Source organism: Pipistrellus hanaki (genome assembly GCF_964339955.1).
Source record: "Pipistrellus hanaki genome assembly, chromosome: 3".
Taxonomy (NCBI): domain Eukaryota; kingdom Metazoa; phylum Chordata; class Mammalia; order Chiroptera; family Vespertilionidae; genus Pipistrellus; species Pipistrellus hanaki.
This window is the reverse complement of record NC_140505.1, coordinates 98,090,102-98,117,931: the sequence shown is the minus strand read 5'-3', so window position 1 is coordinate 98,117,931 and position 27,830 is coordinate 98,090,102. Positions and strand designations below refer to the sequence as shown.

The following is a 27,830-nucleotide window of genomic DNA, read 5'->3' as shown; positions in this document are numbered from 1 at the left end:
TATTACCCTTTTATTTGTATAGATAGATTATATAGAATAGAATTGCTAAATGGGGGTAGGAGAGCTTTTTTTCAGCAGGAGGAGATGCTCTTGGCAGACAAAAATACATAATACCTATCTTTGGGCTGATAGCCAGCTATATGCACTATACTGCCAAACTGGTCATTAAAACATTGAATGGCTTTCTTACACCTTACACCAAATAACTATTGTCCTTAAAACCCTTCTTCAGCCCCTACCTTAGGTTCTACCTTCATAATTCACCCAGATTAGGTTCTGATTGGTTATTTTCTATGCCAGTCAGCATCAAAAGCTCTGCCTCCGAGGCAGCCATTGGCTCCTCCCAGCTCACCCAGATTTGGTTCTGATTGATTGGTTTCTATGCCAGTCAGCATCTCTGGGCCTATCTCCGGGCCTGATCAGAGAAGTGGGGCTGATCAGCAGCTGCCATGGAGGCTGTGGATCAGACCCCTATTCTCTCTCCAGGCCTCTCTCTGGGCCTAATCCGCAGCCCCCTCGGCAGTCAGTGCTGGATCACTGTCTGCCGGACTGCACTGACTGCAGGACTGACTTCCAATGTTGGGTCATCCGTTTGGTCATTTTGGATGTTATGGACCCTGGTCTTTATATGTATAGATCATTGTTACAGTTTCTCCCATAATTGTCGGCATAGTGAAAAATTTTTCTTGCGTCCCTTTGGGAGCAGCTTTCTATTGTTTTTTTTCTTATAAATTTAAAATTTTTCTCACTTAGAGTGTATGTTCTTCATCATATATTTTATTTTCTTTCCAAAAGTGGTATATTTGTAGTTTCTTCTAGATGTAATCTTTACCTTTTACAGATCTTTTGATCTTTTACTATCATTTTAAAGAGCCAGTTCTTGGAGCAATTAGTTCTATACTTTTAAAACTTATTACTTTCTGTTTTTACATGTCTCTTAAATCATGCCTTCCTATATTTTTTAGATTTATATATTTTTTCTGTCATATTATTTATGTTTAATTTACTTATTTTAATTTGTTCTGCTTTAATAATAGAAATCTTAGCTTTAAAATGTTTGTGTAGTATTTCTTAGAGTCCCAAATATTTGTAACCTGAGGGAATTGTCAAATCATGTAAATCAAACCATTTGCATTCCATATAGGAAGCGTAAACAGGTGAAAGGCTTATCTCAGAGCCAGCTAGTTGTAGAATTAAAATGAGTATCAGTGTCCCTGACCCTCTTTTTCCACTGCTCCACTCCACCTAGCTTTTTAACCAAAACAGATATGAAAATGAAATAAGGACAATCATTTCTACGGGAAATATGATCTATCTGCCATGACAACTTAGGAAACTCCTTTCAAATACCTCAGACTTAAGTGGCCTGCTATGACGTTCTGAGTACTCTTTTTCATTCTCTGGGACAGAGGTTAGTTTGTGTTGACACAGGCTGAATCAATAAACCTTCTGTTGATTTAGGTAGGGTGCAATCCCTGTAGAGGGAGGCTTTGGAACTAGTTTCAGACCAGTGGAACCATACTTGTTCTGAAGCATCCACACAATTTTTCAGCTGCCTAGTTCTAAAACTGACCTCCAGGTTAGAGAGCCTGGCTCTGCTCGCTTAGTGCTTTCATGTGCCAGTGTGCCATCATGACTTGGATGCATTTTTACCTGAAAGCTACACTGGTGAAGACTGCATCTCCTTGAATTAGAGTTCTGGGGGTGGGGGTGGGGGGAGAACAAGTGGATTAAGAAAGAGCTGTGCTACCTTATATTAGTGAGGGTGGAGTGTTATGGTATATTATGGTGTTTTTTATTTTATTTTATTTTATTTTATTTTATTTTATTTTATTTTATTTTATTTTATTTTATTTTATTTTATTTTATTGATTTTTTACAGAAAGGAAGGGAGAGAGCTAGAGAGCTAGAAATGTCGATGAGAGAGAAACATTGTCCATGGGAACAAAGAAGGCTTGAACAATATGGAGTTGGAAGGGCCAAGTATTACATCTATTTTGTCTGAGTTTTTTACATTTTACACAGAATAATACTCAGTATATGTTTTTATTTCTATTTCTTGTACTGCATGAAGGTAAGGGGAGTTTGACTTTTATTACCTTGAATTGCCTATAAAATTCAATGCAGGTTATAAGATTTTGAGTCAACCAATGTTTATTATGGGTCAACTTTATGAAATTCCCATACTCAGGAGATTTCAAAAGATATATTTCATTCATTTTTATACCGCCACTTCCCTGTATAGTGGATGTTGTCATTCTTGCTTTAAAGATGAAGTCATGGAAGCTCAAAGAGATTATCCAATGTATCCTGGATCACACAGTTAATAAATGTCAGAATCTAAAATCAAATCCAGATCTTCCGATTTCGAGTTTAATATTCTTTCACCTCTCTGTCAGGACAAAGCAATTTCAGACTATATGTTTATTCCTCCATGTCTAGGAGAATGCCTCATTTACCTTTATATAGAGCTTTGTCATCTGTTTCCCAGGAAACTGTACACTAATTATCCTTATGGATTTTTATTTTTATCAAAGCATCGTATTAGTATTCTTTGAAAGGTCATATCACAATGCTATTAAACCTTTAAAAACTAGCCATTTCCTCCAAAAAAAACTAGCCACCTTCTGACCTACCCTACATAATGAATTTTTGTTCCAAAATTAATCCATGCAATTTGATATAGAATTTGAAGGAGGAGGAAATCAGAAATTGTATTTCCTTAGCAAATATGTTCCATGCACTTTCCATAGAGTATCTTATTTAATCCTCAGAATGACTAATTTATCCTGGGACTCTAGCCCTAGTGCTATTTCCACCGCACTGGGCTGCCTCTCTGTGTTATGAGAAATGCATTAATTATCATATGTCAAGAACATCAGATGTCTTATTTTTTTCTATTGTGTAATTATAGCTCTATCTCTTTTTATTGATTAAGGTATTACATATGTGTCCTTACCCACCCATTTGCCCCCCACTCATGCCCTTACCCCCTCACCCTGTTGTCTGTGTCCATTGGTTAGGCTTACATTCATTCATACAAGTCCTTTGGTTGATCTCTTCTCCTTACCCCCACCCTCCACTATCTTCCTTCTGAGATTTGACAGTCTGATCGATGCTTCTCTGTCTCTGGATCTGTTTTTGTTCATCAGTTTATGTTGTGATTATATACTATAAATGAGTGAGATCATGTGATATTTATCTTTCTCTGACTGGCATATTTCACTTAGCATAATGCTCTCAAGGCCCATCTATGCTGTTGCAAATGGTAAGAATTCCTTTTTTGATTTGTTTACCACAGCGTAGTATTCTATGGGTACTTTAATCCACTCATCTGCTGATGGACATTTAGCTGTTTCCAAATCTTAGCTATGGTGAACTGTGAATCTATGAACTTAGGGGTTCATATATCCTTTCTGATTGGTGTTTTTAGTTTCTTGGGATATATTCCTAGAAGTGGGATCACTGGGTCAAATGGGAGTTCCATTTTTAATTTTAAGGAAACTTCATACTGTTTTCTACAGTGACTGCACCAGTCTGCAATCCCACCAGCAGTGCAAGAGGGTTCCTTTTTCTCCGCATCCTTGCCAGCACTTGTCCTTTGTTGATTTGTTGAGGATAGCCATTCTGACAGGTGTGAGATGGTACCGCATTGTTGTTTTGATTTTCATTTCTTAGATGATTAGTGACTTTGAGCATGTTTTCATATGACTATTGGCCTTCCTTATATCTTCTTTCAAAAAGTATCTATTTAGGTCCATTGCCCTTTTTTTGGGGGAGAGGTGTTGTTTATCTTCCTTTTGTTAAGTTGTATGAGTTCCCTATAAATGTTGGAGATTAAACACTTATTGGTGATAACATTGGCAAGTATCTTCTCCCATGCAGTGGCGTTTCTTGTTGTTTAGTTGGTAGTTTCTTTTGCTGTCCAAAAGTTTTTATTTTTTATTTTGATGTAGTCTCATTTGTTTATTTTCTCTTTAGTTTCCATTGTCCTAGAAGAGGTATTGGTGAATAAATTGTTTTGGCGTATGTCTGAGATTTTGCTGCCTGTGGATTTCTCTAGTATTCTTAAGGTTTTCCATTTTATGTTTACGTCCTTTATCCATTTTGAATTAATTTTTTGTGTGTGGTGTAAGTTGGCGGTCTAGTTTCTTTTTTGCATGTATCTGTCCAATTTTCCCAACACCATTTATTGAAGAGACTGTCTTGACTTCATTGTATGTTCTTGCCTTCTTTGTCAAATATTAATTGAGCATAGTGGTTTGGGTCGATTTCTGGGTTCTCTATTCTATTCCATTGATCTATATGACTGTTCTTGTACAAGTACCAGGCTGTTTTGAGAACAGTGGCTTTGTAATACAGCTTGATATCTGGTATTGAGATCCCACCTACTTTGTTCTTTCTCAGGATTGCTGTGGCTATTTGGGTTCTTTTTTATTTTTTATTCCACATGAATTTTTGGAGCGTTTGTTCTAGGTCTGTGAAATATGCCATTGGTATTTTAATAGGGGAGTGCATTGAATCTTAGATTGCTTTGGGTAGAATAGGCATTTTAATTATGTTGATTCTACCAATCCATGAACATGGTATGTCCTTCCATCTATGTTTTTCTCTATCTCTTTTTTCAGTGTCCTGTAGTTTTCTGCATACAGGTCTTTTACCTCCTTAGTTAAGTTTATTCCTAGGTATCTTAATTTTTTTTGGTGCGATGGCAAACGGGATTGCTTTTTAAGTCTCTCTTTCTGTAAGTTAATTATTAATGTATACAAATGCCATAGATTTTGTGGCATTTATTTGGTATCCTACTACATTGCCAAATTAATTTATTAAGTCTAATAATTTTTTGAAGGAGTCTTTAAGGTTTTCTATGTACAGTATCATATCATCTGTGAATAAGGACAGTTTTACTTCTTCTTTTTCCAATTTGGATGCCTTTTATTTCTTCTTCTTGTCTAATAGCAATGGCTAGTACTTCCAGTACTATGTCAAATAGAAGTGGTGAGAGTGGGCATCCTTTTCTTGCCCCTGTTCTTAGGGGAAAAGGTTTTAGTTTTTGTCCATTTAGTATAATGTTGGTTGTGGGCTTGTCATATATGGCTTTTATTATGTTGAAGTATGGTCCTTTTATTTCCACCTTGCTGAGAATTTTTATCAAGAAATGGTGCTGGATTTTGTCAAATGTTTTTTCTGAATCAGTTGATATGATTATGTGATTTTTATCTCTCAGTTTGTTTGTATGATGTATCACGTTTATTGATTTGTGGATATTGTACCATCCTTGCATCTCCAGGAAATATCCTACTTGGTCATTATGTAATGCTGTATCTGATTTGCTAGAATTTTTTTTGAGGATTTTGGCATGTATGTTCATGAGGCATATGGCCTATAATTGTATTTCATTGTGTGTTTTTATCTAGTTTTGGTATTTGGATAATGTTGGTTTCATAGAATGAGCTTGGATGTGTGCTTTCCTCTTGAATTTTTGGTATAATCTGAGGAGGATAGGTTTTAGTTTTTCCTTGAATGTTTGGTAAAACTCCTGTTTGAAGCTGTCTGTCCCCAGGCTTTTGTTTGCTGGGAGCTTTTTGATGCCTGCTTCAATTTCTTTCATAGTTATTTGCCTGTTGAAATTTTTAGGTTCTTCCTGATTGAGTTTTGGAAAGTTACATTTTTCTAGGAATATGTCCATTTTCTCCAGGTTGTCTAATTTGTAGGAATAGAGTTGTTCATAGTATTTTTTAATAACCCTTTGTATTTTTGTGGGTTCTCTTGTTATTTCACCTCTTTCATTTCTGATTTTGTGTATTTGGGTCCTCTCTCTTTGCTTCTTGGTGAGCCCGGCTAGAGGTTCATTAATCCTGTTTATCCTTTCAAAGAAACAGTTCCTCTTGGTTTCATTGATCTTTTGTATTGTCTTTTTCTTCCTTCTTTCCTTCCTTCCTTTTTTTTTTTTTTTTTTCCTATGTCATTTATTTCTTATCTGATCTTTATTATCTCCTTCCTTCTGCTCACTCTGGGCTTTTCTTTTCACTCTCTTTATAATTCTTTAAGTTGTAGAGTTAGATGATTTACTACCATTTTCCCCTTGTTTTTTTGAGTTAGGCCTGTAGAGCATAAACTTTCCTCTCAGGACTGCTCTCATGTGTCCCATAGATTTTGGATTTTTGTTATTTCATTATCAGTAGTTTCCAGGATGTTTTTAATTTCTTGTTTGATCTCTTTGGTAACCCAATCATTGTTTAATAGCATACTATGCAGCTTCCAAGTGTTTTGAATTTTTTGGATTGTTTTTATTGTAGTTTATTTCTAATATTATGCCATTGTGGTCTGAGAAGATGCTTGGTATGATTTAAATCTTCTTGAATTTGTAGTGTCTTTGCTTGTGACCCAATATGTGGTCTATCTTTGAAAATGCCCGATGTGCACTTGAGAAGAACATGTATTCCACGGCTTTGGGGTGAAATGTTCTGAAGTTGTTCATTAAGTCCATCTGATCTAGTGAGTTATTTAATATTGCTGTTTCTTTGCTGATTTTTTGTCTAGAGGATTTATCCAGTGATGCAGGGAGTATAAATTAAAGTCCCCTATTATTTTTGTATTGTTGTCAGTCTCTCCCTTGATATCTTCCTGGAGATTTTTTTTTTTTTTTTAATGTATTTGGCTCTTCCTGCATTGGGTACATATAAATTTACCAGGGCTATATCCCTTTGTTGTATCAATCCCTTTATTATTATGAGGTGGCCTTCCTTATCTCTTGTTATGGCCTTCACTTTGAGGTCTATTTTGTCAGATATAAGTATTGCTTCTCCAGCTTTTTAAAAAATTTCCATTTGCCTGAAAGATATTTTTCCATCCCCTCACTTTCAGTCTGTGAGAGTCCCTTGTTCTGAGATGCGTCTCTTGTAGTCAGCATATACATGGGTCATGTTTTTTTTATTCATTCAGCAACTCGATGTCTTTTATTTGGAGCATTTAGTCTGTTTATGTTTAATGTCATCATTGACAGGTACTTGTTGTAGCCATTTTTATTTTTTGTTCCTGTGTTCCTTCTTCCCTTTTTATTCTTTTTATACCAGTCCCTTTAGCATTTCTTGCATTCCTCATTTGGTAGTGATAAACTCCCTTAGCCTTTTTTTTGTCTGTGAAGCTCCTTATTTACCTTTCAATTTTGAATGATAGCCTTGCTGTATAAAACATTCTTGGATTCAATCACTTGCTTTGCATAACTTTGTAAATTTCCTTCCATTATTTTCTGGCCTGATGTGTTTCTGTTGAGAAATCATTTGATAATGTAATGGGAAACCCATTGTATGTAACTTTCTGTCTCTCTTGCAGCCTTTAAGCTTCTCTCTTTGTCCTGAACATTTATCATCATAATTATGATGTGTATTTGCTGTGGGTCTTTTCAGGTTCATCTTGTTTGGGACTCTCTATGCTTGTGTGACTTTTTTCTTCCCCACATTAGGGAAGTTTTTTGACAATTATTTCTTAAATAGGTTTTCTAACCCTTGTTCCTCTTTCTGTTGTTCTGGCACCCCTATTATTCGTACATTGCTTCATTTCATGTTGTCCCATAGCTCCCTTAGGCTCTCCTCCTATCTTTAATTTTTTTTTTCTCCAATTGCAGTTCATTTTGGGTGTGTTTTGCTTCCCTGTCTTCTAATTCACTAATTCAGTCCTCCAATTCTCTTAGTCTACTGTTGAAAGTTTTTTTTTTTTTTTAATTATTTTATTGATTTTTTACAGGGAGGAAATGAGAGGGATAGATTGTTAGAAACATCAGTGAGAGAGAATCATCGATCAACTGCCTCCTGCACACCCCCTACTGGGGATGTGCCCACAACCAAGGTACATGCCCTTGACTGGGATCGAAACTGGGACCTTTCAGTCCGCAGGCTGACACTCCATCCACTGAGCCAAACTGGTTTTGGCAACCGTTGAAAGTTTTTATGGTGTTTTTTCTTTATTGCAGCTACACCACTCTTTATTTCTTTTTGATTCTTACATAAGTTGTTGATTTATTCATCCATTCAGTTTATGAACTTACTGGTAACCAAACAATTTATGACAAGAGGGAATCCTTTTTTTGACATAATGCATGTCTCTGTTTCACTTAGCTGCTTTTTCAGTGATTCCTCCTTTTCTTTCCTTTGGGGATTTCTTTGTCTACCCATTTTTTTCTCACCAAAGATCTAGATGTCTTTTCATGCAAGGGCTGCTTCTTAGGTGACAGTGGCTCCTCAAACTGTGCTTTCTCCTCGAATGGTCATGGCAGCAGCTGCTCCTCAGTTGGCAGTGGCTCCTCTGGTGGGTGCACAGCAGTGGTGGCTCCTCTGGCTTGTGAGGGGAGGCTGCTCACACAGCTGCTGCTCCTCATACGAGGGAGGGCTGCTCACATGCTCACATGGCTGCTGCTCCTTGGACAGGGGCTGACTGCTCGCATGGCTGCTGCTCTTTGGATGGGGGCTGGCTGCACGTGGCTGCTGTTCCTCAGACTGGGTGGGCTACTCTTGAGGCTTTTGCTCCTTGGACAGGAGCAGGTTGCTCGCAGGGCTGCTGCTCATCCAATGAGGGACAGGTTGCTTGCGTAGCTGCTGCTCCTTGGATGGGAGAGAGCTGCACATGCAGCTGCTGCTTCTGGGATAGGGTTGGGCTGCTCAGGTGACTGATGCTCATCAGATAGGTGCAGGCTGCGTGCAGCTGCTGCTCCTCAGATTGGGGAGGGCTGCTCAGGTGACTGCTGCTCCTTAAGTGGGGGTGGCCTGCTGCTCCTTGGACAGGGGTGGGCTGCTCACATGGCTGCTTCTCCTCAGATGAGGCAGGCTGTTCGTCCAACAGGTGCAGGGTGTGGGCTGCATCCAGCTGCTGCTCTTCAGATGGGGTTAGGCTGCATGGGGCTGGCTCCTCATTCAGCTGCTGCTCCTCAGGTGGGGGTGTGCTGCCTCGTGGTTGCTGCCCCTCAGAAAAGGGGTGGGCCACTCACACAGGTGCTACTCGTTGGACAGGGGCAGGCCACGTGAAGCTGCCACTCTTTGGCCTGGGGCAGGCTGCTTGCAGGGCTGCTGCTACTCGGATAAGAGTGTCTCATGTGTCTACTGCTTACATGGTTGCAGTGCCCTGGGCTTTCTCCAGGTGTCCTCTGCCCTTCCCGCTGCACATTGTTTCACCAACTGTGTCTCCTTCACGAATTCGGGGTGGATATCACTCGATTTAGCTGCTCACGCTATCTGCTCTGGGACAAGGCTCAGGACACATCCATCTATTCTGCTGCCATTTTGTCCTCTTCTTGCTTCCTCAGATGTCTTATATCCCTTATGAAAGTTCAGCTGGTTTTCAGAAGTTCTTCCCTCTTGTCATAAATTGTTTGGTTACCAGTAAGTCAAAAATGAAACTAAAGCAATCTGCATCAGCAATTTTATTAACCCAAACTGGGAATACAGATGGCCAAAAGACATATGAAAAAATGATCATCAGAAAGATGAAAATTAAAATGACAGTTACTTCACGCCTGTCAGAATGGCTACCATCAAAAAAGCAACAAATGACAAGTGCTGGCAAGGATGTGGTGAAAAGGGAACCCTAATACACTGCTGGTGGGAATGCAGACTGGTGCAATCATTATGGAAAACAGTATGGAGTTTCCTCAACAAATTAAAAATTGAACTGCCATTTGATCCTGTGATCTCACTTCTAGAAATATATCCTAAGGAACCCAAAACACCAATCAGAAAAAACGTATGCACCCCTATGTTTATAGCAGCACAATTTACAATAGCCCATCAGTAGATGAGTGGATAAAAAAACTATGGTATACACCGTTGAATACTATGAAGAAGTAAAAAAGAAGGGTTTCTTACCCTTTGAGATATCATAGATGGACCTGGAGAGTATTATACTAAGTGAAATAAGTCAGTCAGAAAAATACAATTATCACATGATTTCACTCATATGTGGAATCTAATTAACAATATAAACTGATGTACAAAATAGATCCAGAGTCATAGAAGCATGGAAGACAGTGGAATTTCAGAGGGAAAATGGGAATGGGTGGGTGGGTGGGAAGAGATCAACCAAAGAACTTGTGTGCATATAAGCATAACCCATGAACATAGACAGGAGAGTGATAAAGACCTGCTGTGGGAGGCAGGAGCAGGCTAGAAGGGTCAATGAGGAAAAGGGAGTACATATGTAATACTTTCAACAGTAAAGATTTTTTTTTTTTTTAATCTAGGTATTCTTTCCTACTCTTCCTTCTGAAACTGATGTACCTCTTACAACTTTATTAGAATCTTTTTAGATTTTTAGGACTACTCAAGTTAGAAGTGGAATGTAATTTTAAGTAAGTGTTCTTAATTTGGCCTCTAAAGTCTTGCATGTTTCCTGTCTGCAGAATGGCATATAGATAGCCCTTTGAACTTATGCATACACAGCATAGTCTGCTGCATTTGTGAAATTCAGCACAAACATTAAGTCATTTGTTGGCACAAATCATGTTTACTAATTTTTTTGTTTACATTCACTTTTCTATTTAAATGGTTAATTAAATATATATGATGGAATTTTCATCTCTTATCACCCACCCTTTTTTTATTCAAGATGTCTCCTGGCCTTTGTGTACAGCAGCCAATTAATCAGGTCAGGTATTATTATTCTCTGACATTTATTAAATTGTATGTTCTTCAAACTCAGGAACTCTGCCTAATATTTTTATGTCCTTCTGTTACAGCTGGACTTATAGTTTTAATACATGAAAGAACTCAATAAATGTGTGTCACATTGAATGGATTAGAATTGTAATAACTGTCTGCCCTTGGTGGATGTCCTGTTTTGCCTCCATAAGCCTTGTTGTGTTCAGAAGCAAGTGCTTACAGAGGGAAGTGAGGTTCCTAGAGACACACAATTTACTGTGATAGACAGTAGAGCCTTGGGTTCCAGAGTCCAACTGCCTGCCCCTCCATTCTTTGCTCTTCCCTCTTCCCTTAAGGCTATTTCCATTGCCCAAATTTGTGTTCTATTATTCTGAATTGGGAAATGTCAAGTTCACAAAATAGCACTAGAATTATCTTCCATTCTCCCTCTTGTCATAAATTGTTTGGTATAACAAGAACAATTAGGTGTATCTGATTCCATTAACTTGCCTGGATTCTTGTTTTACCTTTTTGGTATAAAGTTACTTTCTTGTGATTATTTCACTCATTTTGAAAGTTACCCAAAAAAGTTGTTGAGAGTTATGTTTGAGCCATTTGTGAACCAAGGAAATCAACCTTTTAATATTGGAGTCAAGTGTTCAAGCCTTATCCTTCCACATCAGCCTTTTACCTAAATGTTTCTCAGTTAGTGCCTGAGACATTTTGCCATTGTCTCCTGAGTCCTTTCTTACCCTTTCTTGAACTTTTCTTATTGTTTTTCTCTTCCTAACTTTCTTTCTTCTGCTGATGTAAACCTGTTAGAGTATTTGTGTTTGTTTTAGTGTCTGAAAATATAACTACCACAGTCCAGAATTGCTTTTAGAAGTTGCCTGAACTCAGAAGACATGATTCTGCTGTTATTCACCTTTGCTTCTGCTCTTAGCCCCAGGAGTCTGCCTCTGTAGGACACAGGCACCCAAGGCAAGGCAGAAGTGGTTCCAGTAAGTAAGGAGGATGAGCCTCCAGTTCCATAACTCAGCAAACATTTACTGAGGTCTTACTGTATGCCAGACACTGAGCTAGGCACTGATGCTACAAAGAAATGAATGCTATTCCAGCAAGGGAGACTGAGTTATAAGTAAGGAAGTATCAAAGAGTGCAGGAAATGTAGTGGTAGGTAATTGTGCAGGGTGAGGTAGAAGCACAAAGGACCACCTAACTCAGCTGGAAAAAGCCATAAATGGTTTTTTAATGGAACCTGGGGAATTAGGACAGGAGACGGGGGCTGAAGTGTAGGGATCATGAAAATGAACTTAGAGGTGAAGAGAGGGTAAGAAAGGACTCAGGAGGCAATGGCAAATGTACTCAGGTGCTAACAGAAATGGCTGGAGTGAGGCATGTCAGGGCACTGCCACATATACTTGAATGCTCCTGAACAGGCAGCACAAAGAAGGCCTTTGAAATAGATGAATGTAAAGAAGTGAACCAGCACCTGGTCACAGAGGAAACGAGGGTCTTGCTAAGAAATAGAAATCAAGCTATCACTGCCTTTCCACCTGTAGGCTGTAGGGAGCCATTAATATAATTTAAGTAGAAGAATGACCTCACCATTTTCCTTTTAGATGGAGTCATTGGGCACCAACACTTAGGATATGTTTAGGGGCAGAGCACTAAAGGTAGAGAGGAAGGTATTGCAGAATCCAGGCAATGGAGACCTGCATTAGAACATGTATAACAGGAATAGAGTTCAAAAAGGTAAAATTGGAGGCACCTGGTAAGTAGTGTGTGTAGTGATGTCCAGAGAAGAGAATTTAGAATAATTCCAAGTTAGGAACTTAGGAGGTCAAGAAAATGCAGGAGGGGTGCATTTTGAAATCATGATGACTTCAGTTCTGGATGTGTTGCGTTTGGGGTGATCATATCCAAATGGAAATACCAATCAGATGGCTTGACATAGGGGCCCAAATATTATATGAAATGGTAGCATTGATTTGAGAATTAGATATATCTGAAGAATGCACAGCCAGTATTTGAGAATGAGAACATGGGTCAATTAAATATCCCTCAGCTAACAATACTTGTCTAAGAACCACATGTTGCTTAGACATATGAAATAAAGTTCTAGATGAACACATACATAAGTGATTGAATATCTACATATATCTATACTAATCTATACTAATAAAAGTATAATATGTTAATTAGACAAGACAGCAAAACAACCTTCTGGATGTCATTGGGGACATCTTTCTGGACAAAGCTGCAGTGACGGGAGCCAAGGCAGAGGCAGTTAGGAGTGATCAGGCAGGCAGGGGAGCAGTTAGGGGTGATCAGGCAGGTGAGTGTTTGGGAGCCAGCAGTCCCAGATTGGAGATAGTGCAGGCCGGGTTGAAGGCCCTCCTCCCTCCGCCCCCCCCTCCACTCATGCATGAATTTCATGCACTAGGCTATATATATATATATATATATATATATATATATATATCCCCTAAGGATTAATAAAATAAGAAATATTCTGTGAAGCATTGCATCAGAATAGATGTTTTCAAGGAATGTAGACAAAATAACATAAACCAAAAACCACTTTCTCCAAAAAAAGAGCAGACCATGTAGAAAATTATAGCTTTGAATCTGTGTCAAGGAAGGGTGTCTGACAGCTACAGGATATGAGATGGAGTTTCAAATTACTAACTTGTTTGGTTTGGAGGAAAGAATGTTCACAAGTAGTTGCCAGAAACCCCCTTATATCCTCAGTATAAAATGAAGTCACTGTTAGTACATCCTCATCCTGCTCACCCTGGGTGTATGTGTTTACCCAGCCTTTCATTACACACACACACACACACAGACACACACACACACACACACACACACACACGGCTAGTAAGTATGCAGCTGCACAAAATACTGCTTATTTCTAGATTTAATGTCTCAAAGTAGAAGTAAAATGGTGGATGTTTTCTAAGGAAAGGAAGCTTCATGCATAGTACAATCTGTATTACCTTCCAGAATGGCAACTCAAACAATACATGGAACTCTTGTATTAAATGATGTAAAGAATTGTATTTCTTGTAACAGTTAGTATAATATATTTTTAAGTCTAAATTACATTGAGAATTCCGTGATAGATTTTCTAAAACTCCAAAGTTTTCCAAAATTCTCACCTGTTTCATTACTGTAAACTTCATAAGAATTCTCTCTCAGTGTGGAAAGGGGATTTAGAAAAACTGCAGTGAAATACCAACCTTTCAGATCAATAGTAAGTAAAAATAAAGGCCTGACAGCAAATAAATATGGATAAAAGTCTGAGTTGATGTAATGGTTCATCTTTTGAGAATTTCAGAGGAATTATTGTAGAAAAGTGGAAAGCCATAAAATAGATTTATTAAATTACTCATCAAACTTGTTCACCTCTATGAAGACCAAAATGAAACCACAAGAAAGCATAGATGGAAAAACACTGACCTCTGTGATAGGATAGCGTTTCATAGAGGTGGTGTGAGAGCTGATCCTTTGTAGAGAAACTTGTTCAACAACAAGAAAAATACAGGTTTGTGTAGAACAGTGGAGTTACTGACAGAGTGAGAACATTGTGTCCTAGTTATTTTCCATCTACTTAGAGGACAAACTGTAAAAAAATAGAAATCATATTTTAACTTGCCCCCTTCTAAGTGCTGGGGTATGCTGAAAAAGTAAAAATGTGTTTCTTTAGTTGTCTGTATAAGTTATAATTATAAAGGCAATTCATTTGGCTTGTCTTTGACTTCTGAGCCAGACATGAATTATTTGAAGTTATTTTCCTATGCCCACCTCTTTAGCACATGGGAAGGTAGCAGATTTTTGTACTGACCACATAGCACTGAGGCCTGTTCTACTTGTAAGGGAGGGAGGCCTGGAGCACAATGAATAGGACTTTAAAGTACATCACAAACTTGTTCTGGTTTCTCCTACCATGACCTGCCACAGTGCCCGAAGAGGCCATTAACAAATGGCTTTGGGTTAAGATAGCAGTTCCCAAACTTGTTTTGTAAAACATCAGGGCTGAAGGGTACTAGCAGTTGTTACATTAAAAAGGGGAGAAATAAATTCATATTCAACTAAGTTTGGGAAATGCTGGTTTAAACAGAGTTAAGCAGGATTGGTTCCTTGCAGGGCCCTCTTAAGCATGTAGCACCATTCCCTTGATAGATTCATGGGCTGGGAGCCAGTTCTGATGTTGAATCTGGGTAGGTGATGAGTATCAGGACAAAGCCTGAAATCTGAAACCAAATGTGCCAAAATGTTGGCAGTGGTTGTCTTGATTGGTGAGGTTATATAATTTTATTTACATTTTGTACTTTTCAAATATTCTGCAACAAACGTGTATTTCCTTTGTAATCAAAATAATTTTCTAAAAAAGAATTAAATATGCAATTATTTTGCAATTTAGCTACTATAAAAATATTTGTCCTTTAAATTGTAATTAATAATAGTATTAATATAATTAGCAAGAAGTATGGATTTTGTGCAACAAACCAAAAATAGATCTGCTTCAAGAGTTGTTTTAAATCCTACCTCTTAACTATTTATCATAGATTAGTAATATAAATGTATAGTTATATTTTGTTGGGGTAAAAAAGATGTTGCTTTGACTTACAATTTTGTTTCCGATATTTGGACCTTCCCTAGATTCTAGAATATGATATAAAATAAATCACCTTTTAATCTAGAAAATGCTAAAAATAAATACAAGAATAGATAGATGATAGATAGATAGATAGATAGATCTTTCTGAGGTGATGGGGGAACTTGGGAGAACTGAAGTAGAGAACTAAGACCCACGTTACTGATGAGGATGGTCTCAAATTTTGATAAAGTTTCCTGAAAGCTGGCTGGGACTTTCTGAAGTCTTGAGTAAAACATAGATGTCTGGAATTGGAATTTAATTCCTGGACAGAGGAAAGAAAATGGTGGCTTCTGTCAACATCTAAGAATGGAGGTATTGGAAGGACACCTTCTGATAGTCCTCATTTGATTCAGTAGCTTTTTTCCTGTCACAGAAAATGGCCCAGATCACTGGAATCATACAGAATGCAAATTTTTTAGTCTAGCTCTTTTCTTTACCAAATATATGCCTTCCAAATGTTTTCTCCCAGTCTGTAACTTATCTTTTCGTTTTCTTCACAGTGCCTTTCAAAGAGCAGGGGATTAAAAAAAACTTTTTAGAAGGTTTTAATTTTGATAAAATTCATCTTATTGATTTGTGTTTTTATCAATCAGAGGTTTTCTCCTATATTTTGTTTTAGAAAATTAATGATTTTAGAGTTGTTATTTAAGCTTGTAGTGCATTTTTAGTTCATTTTTGCATGTGATGTGAGGTATAGATCAGTTTGTTTGTTTTTGCATACTAATTGTTCTATCACTTTCTTAAAAAAAATTATCATTTTTCTACTGAATTTCTTTTGCAATTTTGTAAAAAATCAGTTGTTCATTTATATGTGGGCTCATTTCTGGATTATCTGTTCTATTCCATTGTTTGTTTTTCTCTTTGTAAGGCAGAATTACCTTGTCATTGTACCTTTATGTCAAGATTTTGACATAAATTGTACCTTTATGTCAAGATTTTGAAATTGATAGTATTAACCTTCTAATTTGTTTCGTCTAATCTTGAGCCTTTGCATTCCCCTGTGTATTTTAGTTTCAGATTTTCAATTTATATAAAAAAGCTTGCTAGGATTTTTTATTGATTGTATTAAAATGATAGGTTAATTTGGAAAGAATTAATATCTCAACAATATTGAGTCTTCTGACCCATGAACATGGTATCTTTCTCTTTCTCTACATTTATAGGTTTTCTGTAATTTCTTAGTAACTAGTTTTACTGTATATATCTGTCACATCCTTTGTCAAATTTATCTGCAAATATTTAATAATCTTATGATGTTGTGTTTTTAAGTTTTATTTTCCAGTTTTCATTGCTAATATAGAAATACAATTGATTTTTATGCATTTATCTTATATCCTGAAATCGTGCTGGCTGACCTCACTTAGTTCATGTAACTCTTGTAGATTCTGTTAGATTTTCTACATATGTTATCTGCATACGTAGTTTCACATCTTCCCCTATAATTTAGATGTATTTTATTTTTTTCTTGCCCATTTTCACTAGCTAGGACATCCAGTATAAGGTTAAATAGAACTGGAAAGAGTAGACATTTTTACCTTGTTTTTGATCTTAGAGGGAAAGCATTCTTTCATCATTAAGTATGATGTTATCTGTAAGTTTTTTATGTTAATAGATATTCTTCATTAGGTTGAGGAAGTCTTTTCAGTTCTTATTTTGTTGAGTGCTGTTGTCACGAAAAGCACTCTCTAATCAAATAATTTTTATAAAAGTGGCATTAAAATGATAAAGATTTCATTTACCAGAATAATACTTCCTGGCATTTATATGAATACATGTAATTTCTCAATTTGTTATCTATAATCTACTTTGTATATAACATCTTTTACCTTGGGATATCAACCATTACTTAGGTAATTCACACAATTTATTGAAAGAAGCAAAAATTATTTCCTTTATTTTTTAGATCAGAAAGCCAAGACACCAGGACATTACATAGCTTAGTCCAAGGAACAATTATTTATTTGCTTGTCCAAATACAAAATTTATACACTTAGATTTTTATAGGTTAAGAGAATTTTTTTTGAATAAAAAAGATTGAAAGAAGCTTCTGAATACTATTCTTTCTGCTCTCATCCCAAACAGAGCCCCAAACATGTGGGGAAAAGCAAAGGCTGGATCTAAGAGCCAAAATCAACAAAATGAAATCTCCTGGAAGCCACATAAAAGATCTCTGGTGCATTTCTGAAAGTCAGTTGTCCAGGTCCAGGCTTGGGGAGACCATAGCAATGCCTATGTTGAAGTTTGGGGCTTTGATTAGTCACAAGAGCAGAATTATTCAGTCATACTATTTAAAAACTATCAAAAAATCACAAGAAGATCATGGCTGCAAAGTAAGGAAATGTGTTCCTATGGGTATTTGAACATTCTAAGATAAAGAAGACAGTGTCTTACCATCAGAAAGAATAAAATGTTCGTGAGATGGTAACATCATTTAATATAAAATAAACAACTTCTTGAAAGATAAGGAGTACTTCAGAAGAGATTAATATATTGAATTTTTTTGAGAATGGAGACATTTAAAACATAATACTTTTTTTAAAGTATAGTAATAGAAAATATCCCATTATATATTTAAAATTAATTATGCTATAAGTTTTGAGAGAACTCTTAGCCCAGAGCCCAATATCATCATTCGACTATCTGAAAAAAATTACATTCTGCTTTTGGCTATTAGTATAAAGAGGGTGGGGTAGACTTAACGTTACAGTCTATGAATATTCTCTTTTAGACCAAACCAAGCTAAATTTTCTGTGGTTGATTAGCATTCATGTTGTCTGCCAATTTAAATATTTTGAAAGGAAAGTTTATATTTTTTCATGTTCACAGATTTAATACTTCTTTTAAATAAATATTATTCTTTGTTTACATTACCTTAAATTATAATAATAGCAAATTCAGGTTGTTCCCACCTTTCTCATTAAGAAAATGTGTTAAATAAGCTAAATTCATGTCTGATTTTATTCCTTATGAGGGGAGAATGGTTGGGCAGAAGAGGGGTTGATTTGAGCGTTTCATGCACCTCCAGCTCTCTTTTACATCATTTAGTTTTTAGAGGATGGGGGATTAAACCTTCAGTAGGATAGAGGTTCTTTTCTAATTATAACTTAAATCTCAGAAAAACATAATAGTTTAATTAAGTGTATTTTAATATGAAAAGCCTCAACATGGATACTTTATTATTAAAGCAAAAGTCTGAATTCTCTTTTTGCTTCTTCTGACTTTTTGCTGTGAGCCTTACAGGCCTGCTGATGGCTCAGGCATATGGACAGGCCAGGGTAGGACACGGACCACTCCTCAAGCCCACCACTGATGGAACACGAATTTGCTTCAGCCCAAGGAAAACAGAGAAAGTCTTTTCCATTTCTTTTAGGTGTTATATATGTTTAATAATCAGCATGGTATAGTACTTTAATGCATGGACTTGACCATGGGTTTTGGATTCAGGTAAACCTACCTTCACATCTTCTCCCCCAACTTCTAGACATTTGATGTAGTGCCTCAGTGTGATCTCAGGACAGAGTGATTTGGAAGAGGCAGTGAGATAATGTATGTCAAAGCCGAGCACAGAACCTGGCCAGTATGAGCATGTAATAAATCAGTGGTTCTCAACCTTTTTAATGCCGCGACCCTTTAATACAGTTCCTCATGTTGTGGTGACCCCCAACCATAAAATGATTTTCGTTACTACTTCATAGTAACATTTTGCTACTGTTATGAATCGTAATGTAAATATCTGTGTTTTCCAATGGTCTTAGGCCCACAGGTTGAGAACCGCTGCTATAGAGCCTAAGACCATCGGAAAACACAGATAGTTACATTACGATTCACTAACAGTAGCAAAATTACAGTTACGAAGTAGCAACAAAAATAATTTTGTGGTTGGGGGTCACCACAACATGAAGAACTGTATTAAGGGGTCACGGCATTAAAAAGGTCAAGAGCCACTACAATAAATGATGGCTGTTATTATAATGCATTCCGGGTGCATAAGCACTTCATCTGTGCTTCCAGCCAGTCTCGTGAAGACAAAGACAAAATGACCTGAGCACCCTGTGCCTCTGTACCTGTGGCACATGTGCGCTAATAACACTTTTCCTCTGAGACTTTATTTCCTCTCTCACACACTGTTACTTCGGCCCGTGGTGACCCTGAAGTAGGAAAGAAACAGCTCTAAAGAGCTCCTCCTTGTTCTTGTTATTGCTGTATTTCTCCCAGTGTGCTTCCAGTGTTCAGTGTCCCGGGGCTCTACCCTGCTGTCCATTTGCAGCGTAAACACCATTCTTGAGAATTGGGTTATGAATTTTTTTCTGTTATTAAATCTTTACCTCAAACCTTACAAATACTTTTTATTTCTTTATTAGAAAAAAATGTACTTTTATTAAGCTAAGGGAGCTTTGAGTAGTCTCGTGGGCTTTTAAAAACAGTTTTGTACAAGCCACAAGTTGTTTTAAAATTGAGGGTCCTTTCAACTTGACAAAATAGTTCAAGTCCTGTGAGAGAAACAGTGTAGGTGTTTCTCAGAGTTAATAAAATAACAATAATCTATGTAAATATAATTGCTGCATTGTAATTGTAATTGGATTATAATGACAACCCTAATCTGGACATACTTGTCAAAAAATGCTTTTAAGAAGATCTGTTGCAGTTTGAAAACCTGCTGCTGAAGAATAAGGAAAATAGAGAATGGAAGTTCTCTTAGTGTGGAAATATATTCTTAACTCTACATTTTAACGAACAGTAAAACCTACTTGGCATCCAGGAAACCAAAGTAAACAGTGATTCTGAACCAACCCCTAAATCCTTTGTAATGTTGTGTTTGTACTGATCCCAAGCACTGGGAAGAGAAAAAGCAAAAGAGAGAGATAGAGATAGAGATAGAGATAGAGATAGAGATAGAGATAGAGATAGAGATAGAGATAGAGATAGAGATAGGGATAGAGAGAGAGAGAGAGAGAGAGAGAGAGAGAGAGAGAGAGAGAGAGAGAGAGAGAGAGAGAGAAGGTGGGGGGAGAATACCAGGGGAGAGGGGCACAGAGAACACACAGGACACTGGTAGAGGATAAATTAGAGTTAGGATTTCTGCACAGTTTCAGAAAAGAGTGTGGAACATTTCCACATAAATAGAGCAAGGGGGAAAGAGAACAAAGGACAAAATGCAAATCTGAAAGAGAAAGTAAGAAAACATGTGATGGGTCAAGGCAGGAGTCTAGTAAATGCTGGGTTTTTTTCTCAGATCACCAGAGCACTGACCATTTGAATTGAAAGCCAGGCAGAAGCCCGGCAAGGATAACAATATCTACTTTATATTGTTGAATGGAGGCTGTCATCAGTGTCAGGGTCACAGCCTGTTTGTCAGACTTCTAACTTCTCAGCCAGACCGCTGAACTTCAGACCAGCCATCTGCCAGGTAGAACACAGGATGGAAGGGGAGGCGTGGGCTGCGCTGGGTTCCCAGCACTGCTGCTTGACACACACCCAGGTTCCTTCCTGATCATCACCAGCTATCTCATCCTCTCCAGCCAACCTCCAGCTGGTTTCCAGCCAAATAAGGGATTTAATAACGACGGACGTGTGTTCTGAGTTTGTGGGTTAGCACAAAAGTTATGAGGGCATGTAAAAAATGTTTCTTGAAAAGTTTAAAGTCTCTAAGACTTTGGAAACAAGAATAATGAGAACTACAATCCGCATAGGTATTCTAGTTTAAGTAGTGAGTTGTGTTTGCTTTATGGCATTGCTCCAGTAAAACAAATTCCACCCAGCAACCATTTGCCCCGTTTTCACTGCTGTCTACAAGGGTTGGGAGTGGCCACAGCTGTTCCCATTCCCCTAATGATTTTTTTTTTGCATCTCTCCTCCCCCTGCTATTAAGTGTTGAAAGGAGGGGCCACTTAGTAATTCTACACCTGTTCAAGTCTGTGCCTATCAACCTGTTGAGCTTCCTAAACAAGTGTGGCGCAAAGCTGAGGACATCTGAACCTGGTTGGACTTGGCGGTGGCTGCCACTGACTCTGGCTTTGCAGATTTTTTTAAAGAGTCCCTAATGTATCTCATGCAATGGCAGTTGATGACAGCAATTTGTATTCCAGAACAAAGAACAAGCTACAGTCAGCTCCAAATGATTACAAGTCATCAAGACGGAGTAGTCTGCCTCCTGAACTACTCCTAGGACATGATATTAGAGGAAGACTTCAAAGAAACATTAAAAACTTGGAACCTATTCACCTGAGGCGACCGAAAAAGAGACCATCCATATTTCCAGGTAGGAATTGTTTAAATTTTGTTACTATCAGATGTGTTATATTTAAAATTAACGTGGGACATGTTTCAGAGCCAAATCAACATGTTTGAATGTAAAAAATAAAATGATTCTCCAATTTAAAAGTACTTCCACTTCTTTTATTTTCCTAACATCTTTAAGGGTCTGTGAATAGGTAGCTGTTTTATTATTTGTCAGGAGCAGCTTTGCTTACAGTCCTGCAGAAGTCCCCCCTGCTTTTCATTCACTGGCATTTTTTCCCTTTATTTTGCAAGATCGTTGGATTGTTGAGTGAAGCTGATGTGTGTGTGCCATAGATATTAACATTAAATACTTGAGTACATGCTTCAAATTCCTGTCTTGCATCAGAGCCTAAAAGCTTTGGTAGAAAAGGGCTCAATTAAACAATGTGGATGGTGAAATATATGAAACCTCAGAGGCCTCACTGTGTTTAATCTTGATGAAAGCACTCTGATGTCTGCTGTAGATGTTCGTGCCTGGGTATTACAGATGTGGAAATGGCGTAAGATGCCTGTGACAGTGAACCCTACCTCAGGGCTCATTGAAAAATATGAACTATTTAGTCAACTTGATTTCAATAGTATTTGCATGGGAATTTCCTGGAGAAACTGGAAGTGGCCTTTTTGTTATGATTAATTGGTTTATTAGACTCTTCAAGCAGGATAGAAAAGGGAAAAATAATTCAATCAGGTTTTACTTAGTAAAATGATATTGGCTCTCCTAACAGTTGAGTCTTTGTATTGCTTTAGGAAATAGAAGGTGATTTGGAAATATGGGACTCAAGGCCACGATCTGAAAATTACACTTCTAAGGAAGCTGTTGTTTTCATCAATTTCTTTTTGGTTCAGTGATGTTGCCCTGATGTCTAGCTCCTCTGCAGGAAAAGCAAAGCCCAGACTGGAAGGAGCCAGAGGTGTGAATGTGTTAGTGTGCTGGGAGAGAAGGAGGGGCTGATATGATATGAAAAATGCTTTAAGGAGGAACATTTACATATCTAAAGTATCTCAAAGCACAATTGCTTTGGGCCTGTGCTCTTTGATCTGTAAGACATGAAGCATTGCCAGCAGAGTTGGTTCCCTAAGTACCTCAGGAACCTTCTGCCAGACCTATTTTTCACCTGCTGCATTTTCTTCTTTCTTTATTATTTGGGTTAATATATCTGGATCCATGTATACATAATTCTTCCTGCTTTTCTCCACCACCAAGACCCACTCCCATAGTTCACAAGGGCTTCTCCTTCCCAAACTACCAGATCCCAGGGCACTTCGCTTCCTTGCCCTAATTCCCAGTTTGGCCTCTCTTTCTGAAGATCATCTAGTTCTAGGCTGTTGCCCTCATGTCTAGCTCCTCTGAAGGAAAAGCAAAGCCCAGACTGGAAGGAGCCAGAGGTGTGAATATGTGTACAAACACAAAATCTGTTAGTTTAGATCTTACACAGGTTATCCTTTCTAGGATCTCCAATTGACACAATTAATGTAACAGGGAGGAATGTGAAAAGAGTATTGGACTTAAATGAGCTGAGTTCTAGTCTAGATTGTGTTCCTAAATGTCTGTGTGTTTTGTTCAAGCCACCTCACTGATCCCTATGGCCTTCAAGCACATTATTTATTTCTGCCCCCTTTCCCTTCACTGGAAGAGCAGCAGGAGGTGGCCCTTACTGTCCTCCTCCCAACCTCTCTGCCAGGGTCTCCAATTGATAAGCTTGAGAGTCACCTGCCCAAAGTTTGAATACTACTGGTGGCATGACTCCTAAATTCCTTTCAACTAACCTTCAACTCCACTGTCATCCATGCTGCATGAATTTCTTTTTACAATGGATGACTTAGAAAGGCCACTGGGCTGAAAACCCCACCTCATCTCCTAAACATCAACTGTAAACAGAAATGTGGGTAGATTGTGAGAACCTATTTCCATTTTATGCAGCTATGTATTTGCACATAAGGAACAGGTATTATGTGGAACCTGAGGGTGAGAGAAATTAAGATGCAACTCAACATTAATAGCAAAAGTAGGGCTCAGACAGGACCTTTGGACTACAGCACTGAAGCTGCTTCCCTCTTTTATGTTTTACCCTCTTGTCATCTGTTGTTATCATTTGTCTGAGAAGATTTTGGAGGACATGTCAGTGCTCTATATGTATTTGCTTGGAACTTCACATGCACACAGACAACATTAGCTTCCACCTCAAGTCTCATGTCTTCAGTCCCGCAGTGAATGACTGATTGATCAGTTCATTCATTCACGCACTCATTCATTCACTCATGAAATATTCATTCCATTCTGCACTGTGTTAGGAATAGACCTTCAAGAATCCAGCTACATGTTGCCCTTCTGTTCCTATCAGAAGAGCCATTTTTTCTCTAAGAGCCATTGCACACTGAGGATAGTTACACACCCCAAATGCAAATCTGTTTGCTTCATTCCCTTACTTAAAATTCTTTAGTGGTTACCACTGCTCTTAGGACAAAGTTCAGACTGCTTAATGCAAAGTACAACAGACTGCATAATCTGCCCCTGCTTCCATGCCTAGCCCCATCTGTTAGCACACCTTCCCCTGTCTCCTCACAAACTCGGTCAACTTCAGATCCCCATGGCGCAGCATGCTTGCTCTTTTAAGGCATCTAGGTGCTATATACCCTACCTGTAGAGTTGCACTTCACTAATTCCTGGCTGTAGGTGTCAGTTCAACATCCCTTCTGCTAGGAAGTTTTCCTGACGCCCACATCTGGGCTAGGTCCATTCTGTGTGCTCATAATACCCAGGTTTTACCTATCATACACTTAGTATCATACTGTATTGTAATTGTCTGTATCTCCCACAAACCAGTGAGCCAGAGACCATATCAGTTTTGTTATCCATTGTATTCTTAGTATCTGTCACAATGCCTGGCACATTTATTAATTTTTGTTATTTATTATTGACTCAAATTGTGCTAAATAAAATTAACTCTTGGCATAGTTTGTATGCTCTGCCCTCTTCCAGACTACTTGTGCTATTCTCAGTCACCTCCAAACACACACACATACACACACACACACACACACACACACACACACACACACACACACACATTCCTGTCGTGCTCTTTCTTCCATTTTCTACCTCAGCTTTAAGGCCCAATTCAAGTCTTCTGACTTCTGCAGCCACCCAGTCTTTCTCCTCCAGCCTCTTTTTTCCTTTATGCTCACCGCCTCCTTGGCTTCAGTACTATAGGAAACTAAAAAAGAGTCCTACCTGGGATTGTGTTAAATTAGCTTAGGCTGTGTATGGGTTCAGGGGTCATGGTTCCTCTGTGACAACTGTTAAGTTTGTTTTTGTTTTTTTGTTTCTAAATATATTTTATTGATTTTTCACAGAGAGGAAGAGAGAGGGATAGAGAGTTAGAAACATCGATGAGAGAGAATCATCGATCAGCTGCCTCTTGCACACCCCCTACTGGGGTTGCGCTCGAAACTAAGGTACATGCCCCTTGACCGGAATCGAACCCGGGACCTTTCAGTCTGCAGGCCGATGCTCTATCCACTGAGCCAAACCGGTCCCGGCAAGTTTTTGTTTTTATAGAAACTCTTTGAAAACAGAGACTATATCTTTATATGTCCTAGAATGACCCAATTGTCTAGGAGGGGGAATTTCACAGAGTAGGTGTTCAGTCAGCATCTGCTAGTTCATTAAGTAATTTGCTGTGGAACTGTGTCCATTCTGTAGAGCCTATCTGATTGCATTTCCAGGAAAGGACTAGTTGGCAGATAGAGACTGTCAAAAGGGAAGGTCTTTATACAAGGTATCCCTTGTCTCAGTGCAATTCATTCATTAAAAAATGTGTTAGGATTATACCATATTCTAGGAAATATTCTAAACCTTGGGAGGAAAGCAGAGGGGAAGACGGTGTCTGGTTTAGGCAATGGGAATCTTCCTATCAGAGTGCTTGTCTATTGTGCTGCTCAGTAAATACTTCTTGGATACAGAAATGAAGAACACCATACTCACAGCAATGAATCTTAAAAATAGAACTAACATATTTAAAAATCATACTTATACAAAAACATTAAAACCCAACAATTTTTATTCCATTAAAGAAACCTTAACAACAGGATGCTAGTTTGAGTTGTTACGAAGTTCTACAGCTTCAGGTCTCGCCAGGCCGGGTGTTATCAGTGCTGGTTCCTGTGGCAGGCAGAAGCTTGGCTCCCCTCCTCCTGAAAGACTTCCAGTAGCTCCATAGCAGGGGGTTCAGCCCACCCAAAGAAAACAAAGGGAAGAATCAGAAGTGATCCTAATGTTATAGGCACCTCTCACCAACACCAGAGAGGTGTTACTGGACAGGACAGCCTCCTGAGCCTTTCCTTTCATATAAATGAATTTATATGAAAATCCTTGACTGCATTGTGAAAAGCCAATTCATTAAAGCAATTTAAGTATGCACCTCTATTGAAAAAGCAAAGCAGGGAAACCTATACATCTGGCTTATGAAGCACCGACAGGCTCTGAGCTAATCTGCAGAGCCAGTTGGGTGAGGATCTGAAGCTCATCTACCCTTTTGTCTATAGGCTTCAAACTTCCTCTGCTGACTATTTTGACACAGCTTAATTCTCAAGGTCCCCTTTTTTGTTTTACTTTGTTGTGGACTTCCCAGAAATCACGAGAAGCACCTGGCAACTTTATCTTGCCAAGCCTTGAAACTGCTGGCTTCTCTGCTTACGAAGTAAAATGGCCCTTTCTTCCCTTTCCCCTCTCCCCCTCCCTTTCTGCATTCTGTCATTAGGTAGGATTTTTTAACCATGTGCTTGGTGTCCTCAGCTGGGGAAGATAATGGCTTGTTAGTTACAAGCTGGCTGCAAATTACCCACACTGTGTGGCCTTATTTTAACTTTTCTGTCTCAGTTTCCCTATCCATCCTACCCCGGAATCCCGTAACGCTAACACACACCATAGCCACGTCACGTTGGATGACAATGACCATCATATGTACCTGGAAGAAAACAAGGCTCAGTGCCAGGTGTAGTGGACTCTTCATTCAGCACTGTTAACCAAGCAAGTTGTGTGTTCAATCTGCCAGTTCTTAAAATACTCTACTAATTTTACAGTCATCTGTTGTGAAAAGCAAGGAGCCATCTGCTCCAAGCAAACAGCCATCCCCACAGACTTCCTTGCAACTTAGTCCAAGGACCAGTGTTATGAGGACTGCTTATGGCCAAGAGGAGCAGGGAGCTCTGGCCCGGGCTTGCATGGCAGATGCACAGCATGTAGGCTAACCACAGTTCTTGTTTTAACTCAATTCTGTACAAAAGGCAATTTTTTTTTTTCAAATCCATGATTTAAAAAATATTATTTTTATAATCAGATTGCAAACATTTCTAAAGTGAAACTGCTTTCTTGGAAACACAGTATCATCATTAGAACGATGCCAGTTAAATGTGTCTGTCCTTCCTTAGGGTGATCAGGAGGCTGAGAGGACAGGCAGTTTGGCCCCGTTTCCCTCCCAAACACCTACTGTCACAGTCACGCGAAAGACACTGGAATTAAGCATGCCTCCTCTAGTGTCCTGTTCTCTGTTAGAATGCGGTCATTCCGGAACCCTGCTAAGTGGTACACTGATGACATTTCAGCAGAGCCCTCGGGGACATGGAGAACTCGGTCAGGCCTCCTGAAAGCTGTGCTAGGAAGAGTGCTTTCTGGATCGTGTTCAGTTGACATAGGCTGTGCATGGGCTCAGTAGTTCCACTTGTGATGACAGGAACTGTGGTTCATGCACCTGGATTGCCAGGTGGTAAAATAGGCAAGGTAAAGATGTTTAAAGATAAAATGTCACAACCACTCCTGAGCCACACCCTAGCCTGGATGTTCCTGGGCCACTTCCAGAGCAGTGTGCTCAGGGGCCTAGCCAAGGAGTCTTGAAAACAGGACATTGAACCTCTCCTCTCAAGAAAGGGTTTTTCATCTATGAATGTCACCAAGTGAATATCTTCCTCACAAAGGGTTCAAGTCCTAATCCCCATCTTACTAAAAGTGAAACTGGGGTCAAGTCCCTTGATGTCTCAAACCAGTTTTGCAAGTTGTATTAAACACGAATGAGATAAAGCATGATTATGGAATGATGAACTAGAAGTAACCAAATTCTCTCACTCAAAGAGCAGAGTGTATTAATTTGGGCATTCATTTTCTGTGGCAACCAGTATTTAAACCTCCCTGTTCACTATTTAATGGCAATACTGACACCATGTTGTCTGGCACAAATAATTGACAATGAATCTGCCTACAG

At 38.5% G+C, this 27,830-nt stretch overlaps 1 protein-coding gene across 6 annotated transcripts in view; it reads left to right on the top strand.

Moving 5' to 3' along the window:
- The window catches only part of FRY (FRY microtubule binding protein), a 476,275-nt gene that overhangs the window by 48,847 nt on the left and 399,598 nt on the right, over positions 1-27,830 (top strand). For 2 of the 6 annotated variants that reach the window (XM_084878508.1, XM_084878509.1), the window contains exon 1: positions 21,207-21,553. In XM_084878508.1, the coding sequence (XP_084734634.1) occupies positions 21,349-21,553 (205 nt within the window). In that variant the 5' untranslated portion in view covers positions 21,207-21,348. Of the gene's footprint in view, positions 1-20,621; positions 20,702-21,206; positions 21,554-27,830 lie in introns of those variants that run through there. The other 4 variants (XM_084878505.1, XM_084878504.1, XM_084878510.1 and 1 more) reach the window with 3 other exon arrangements.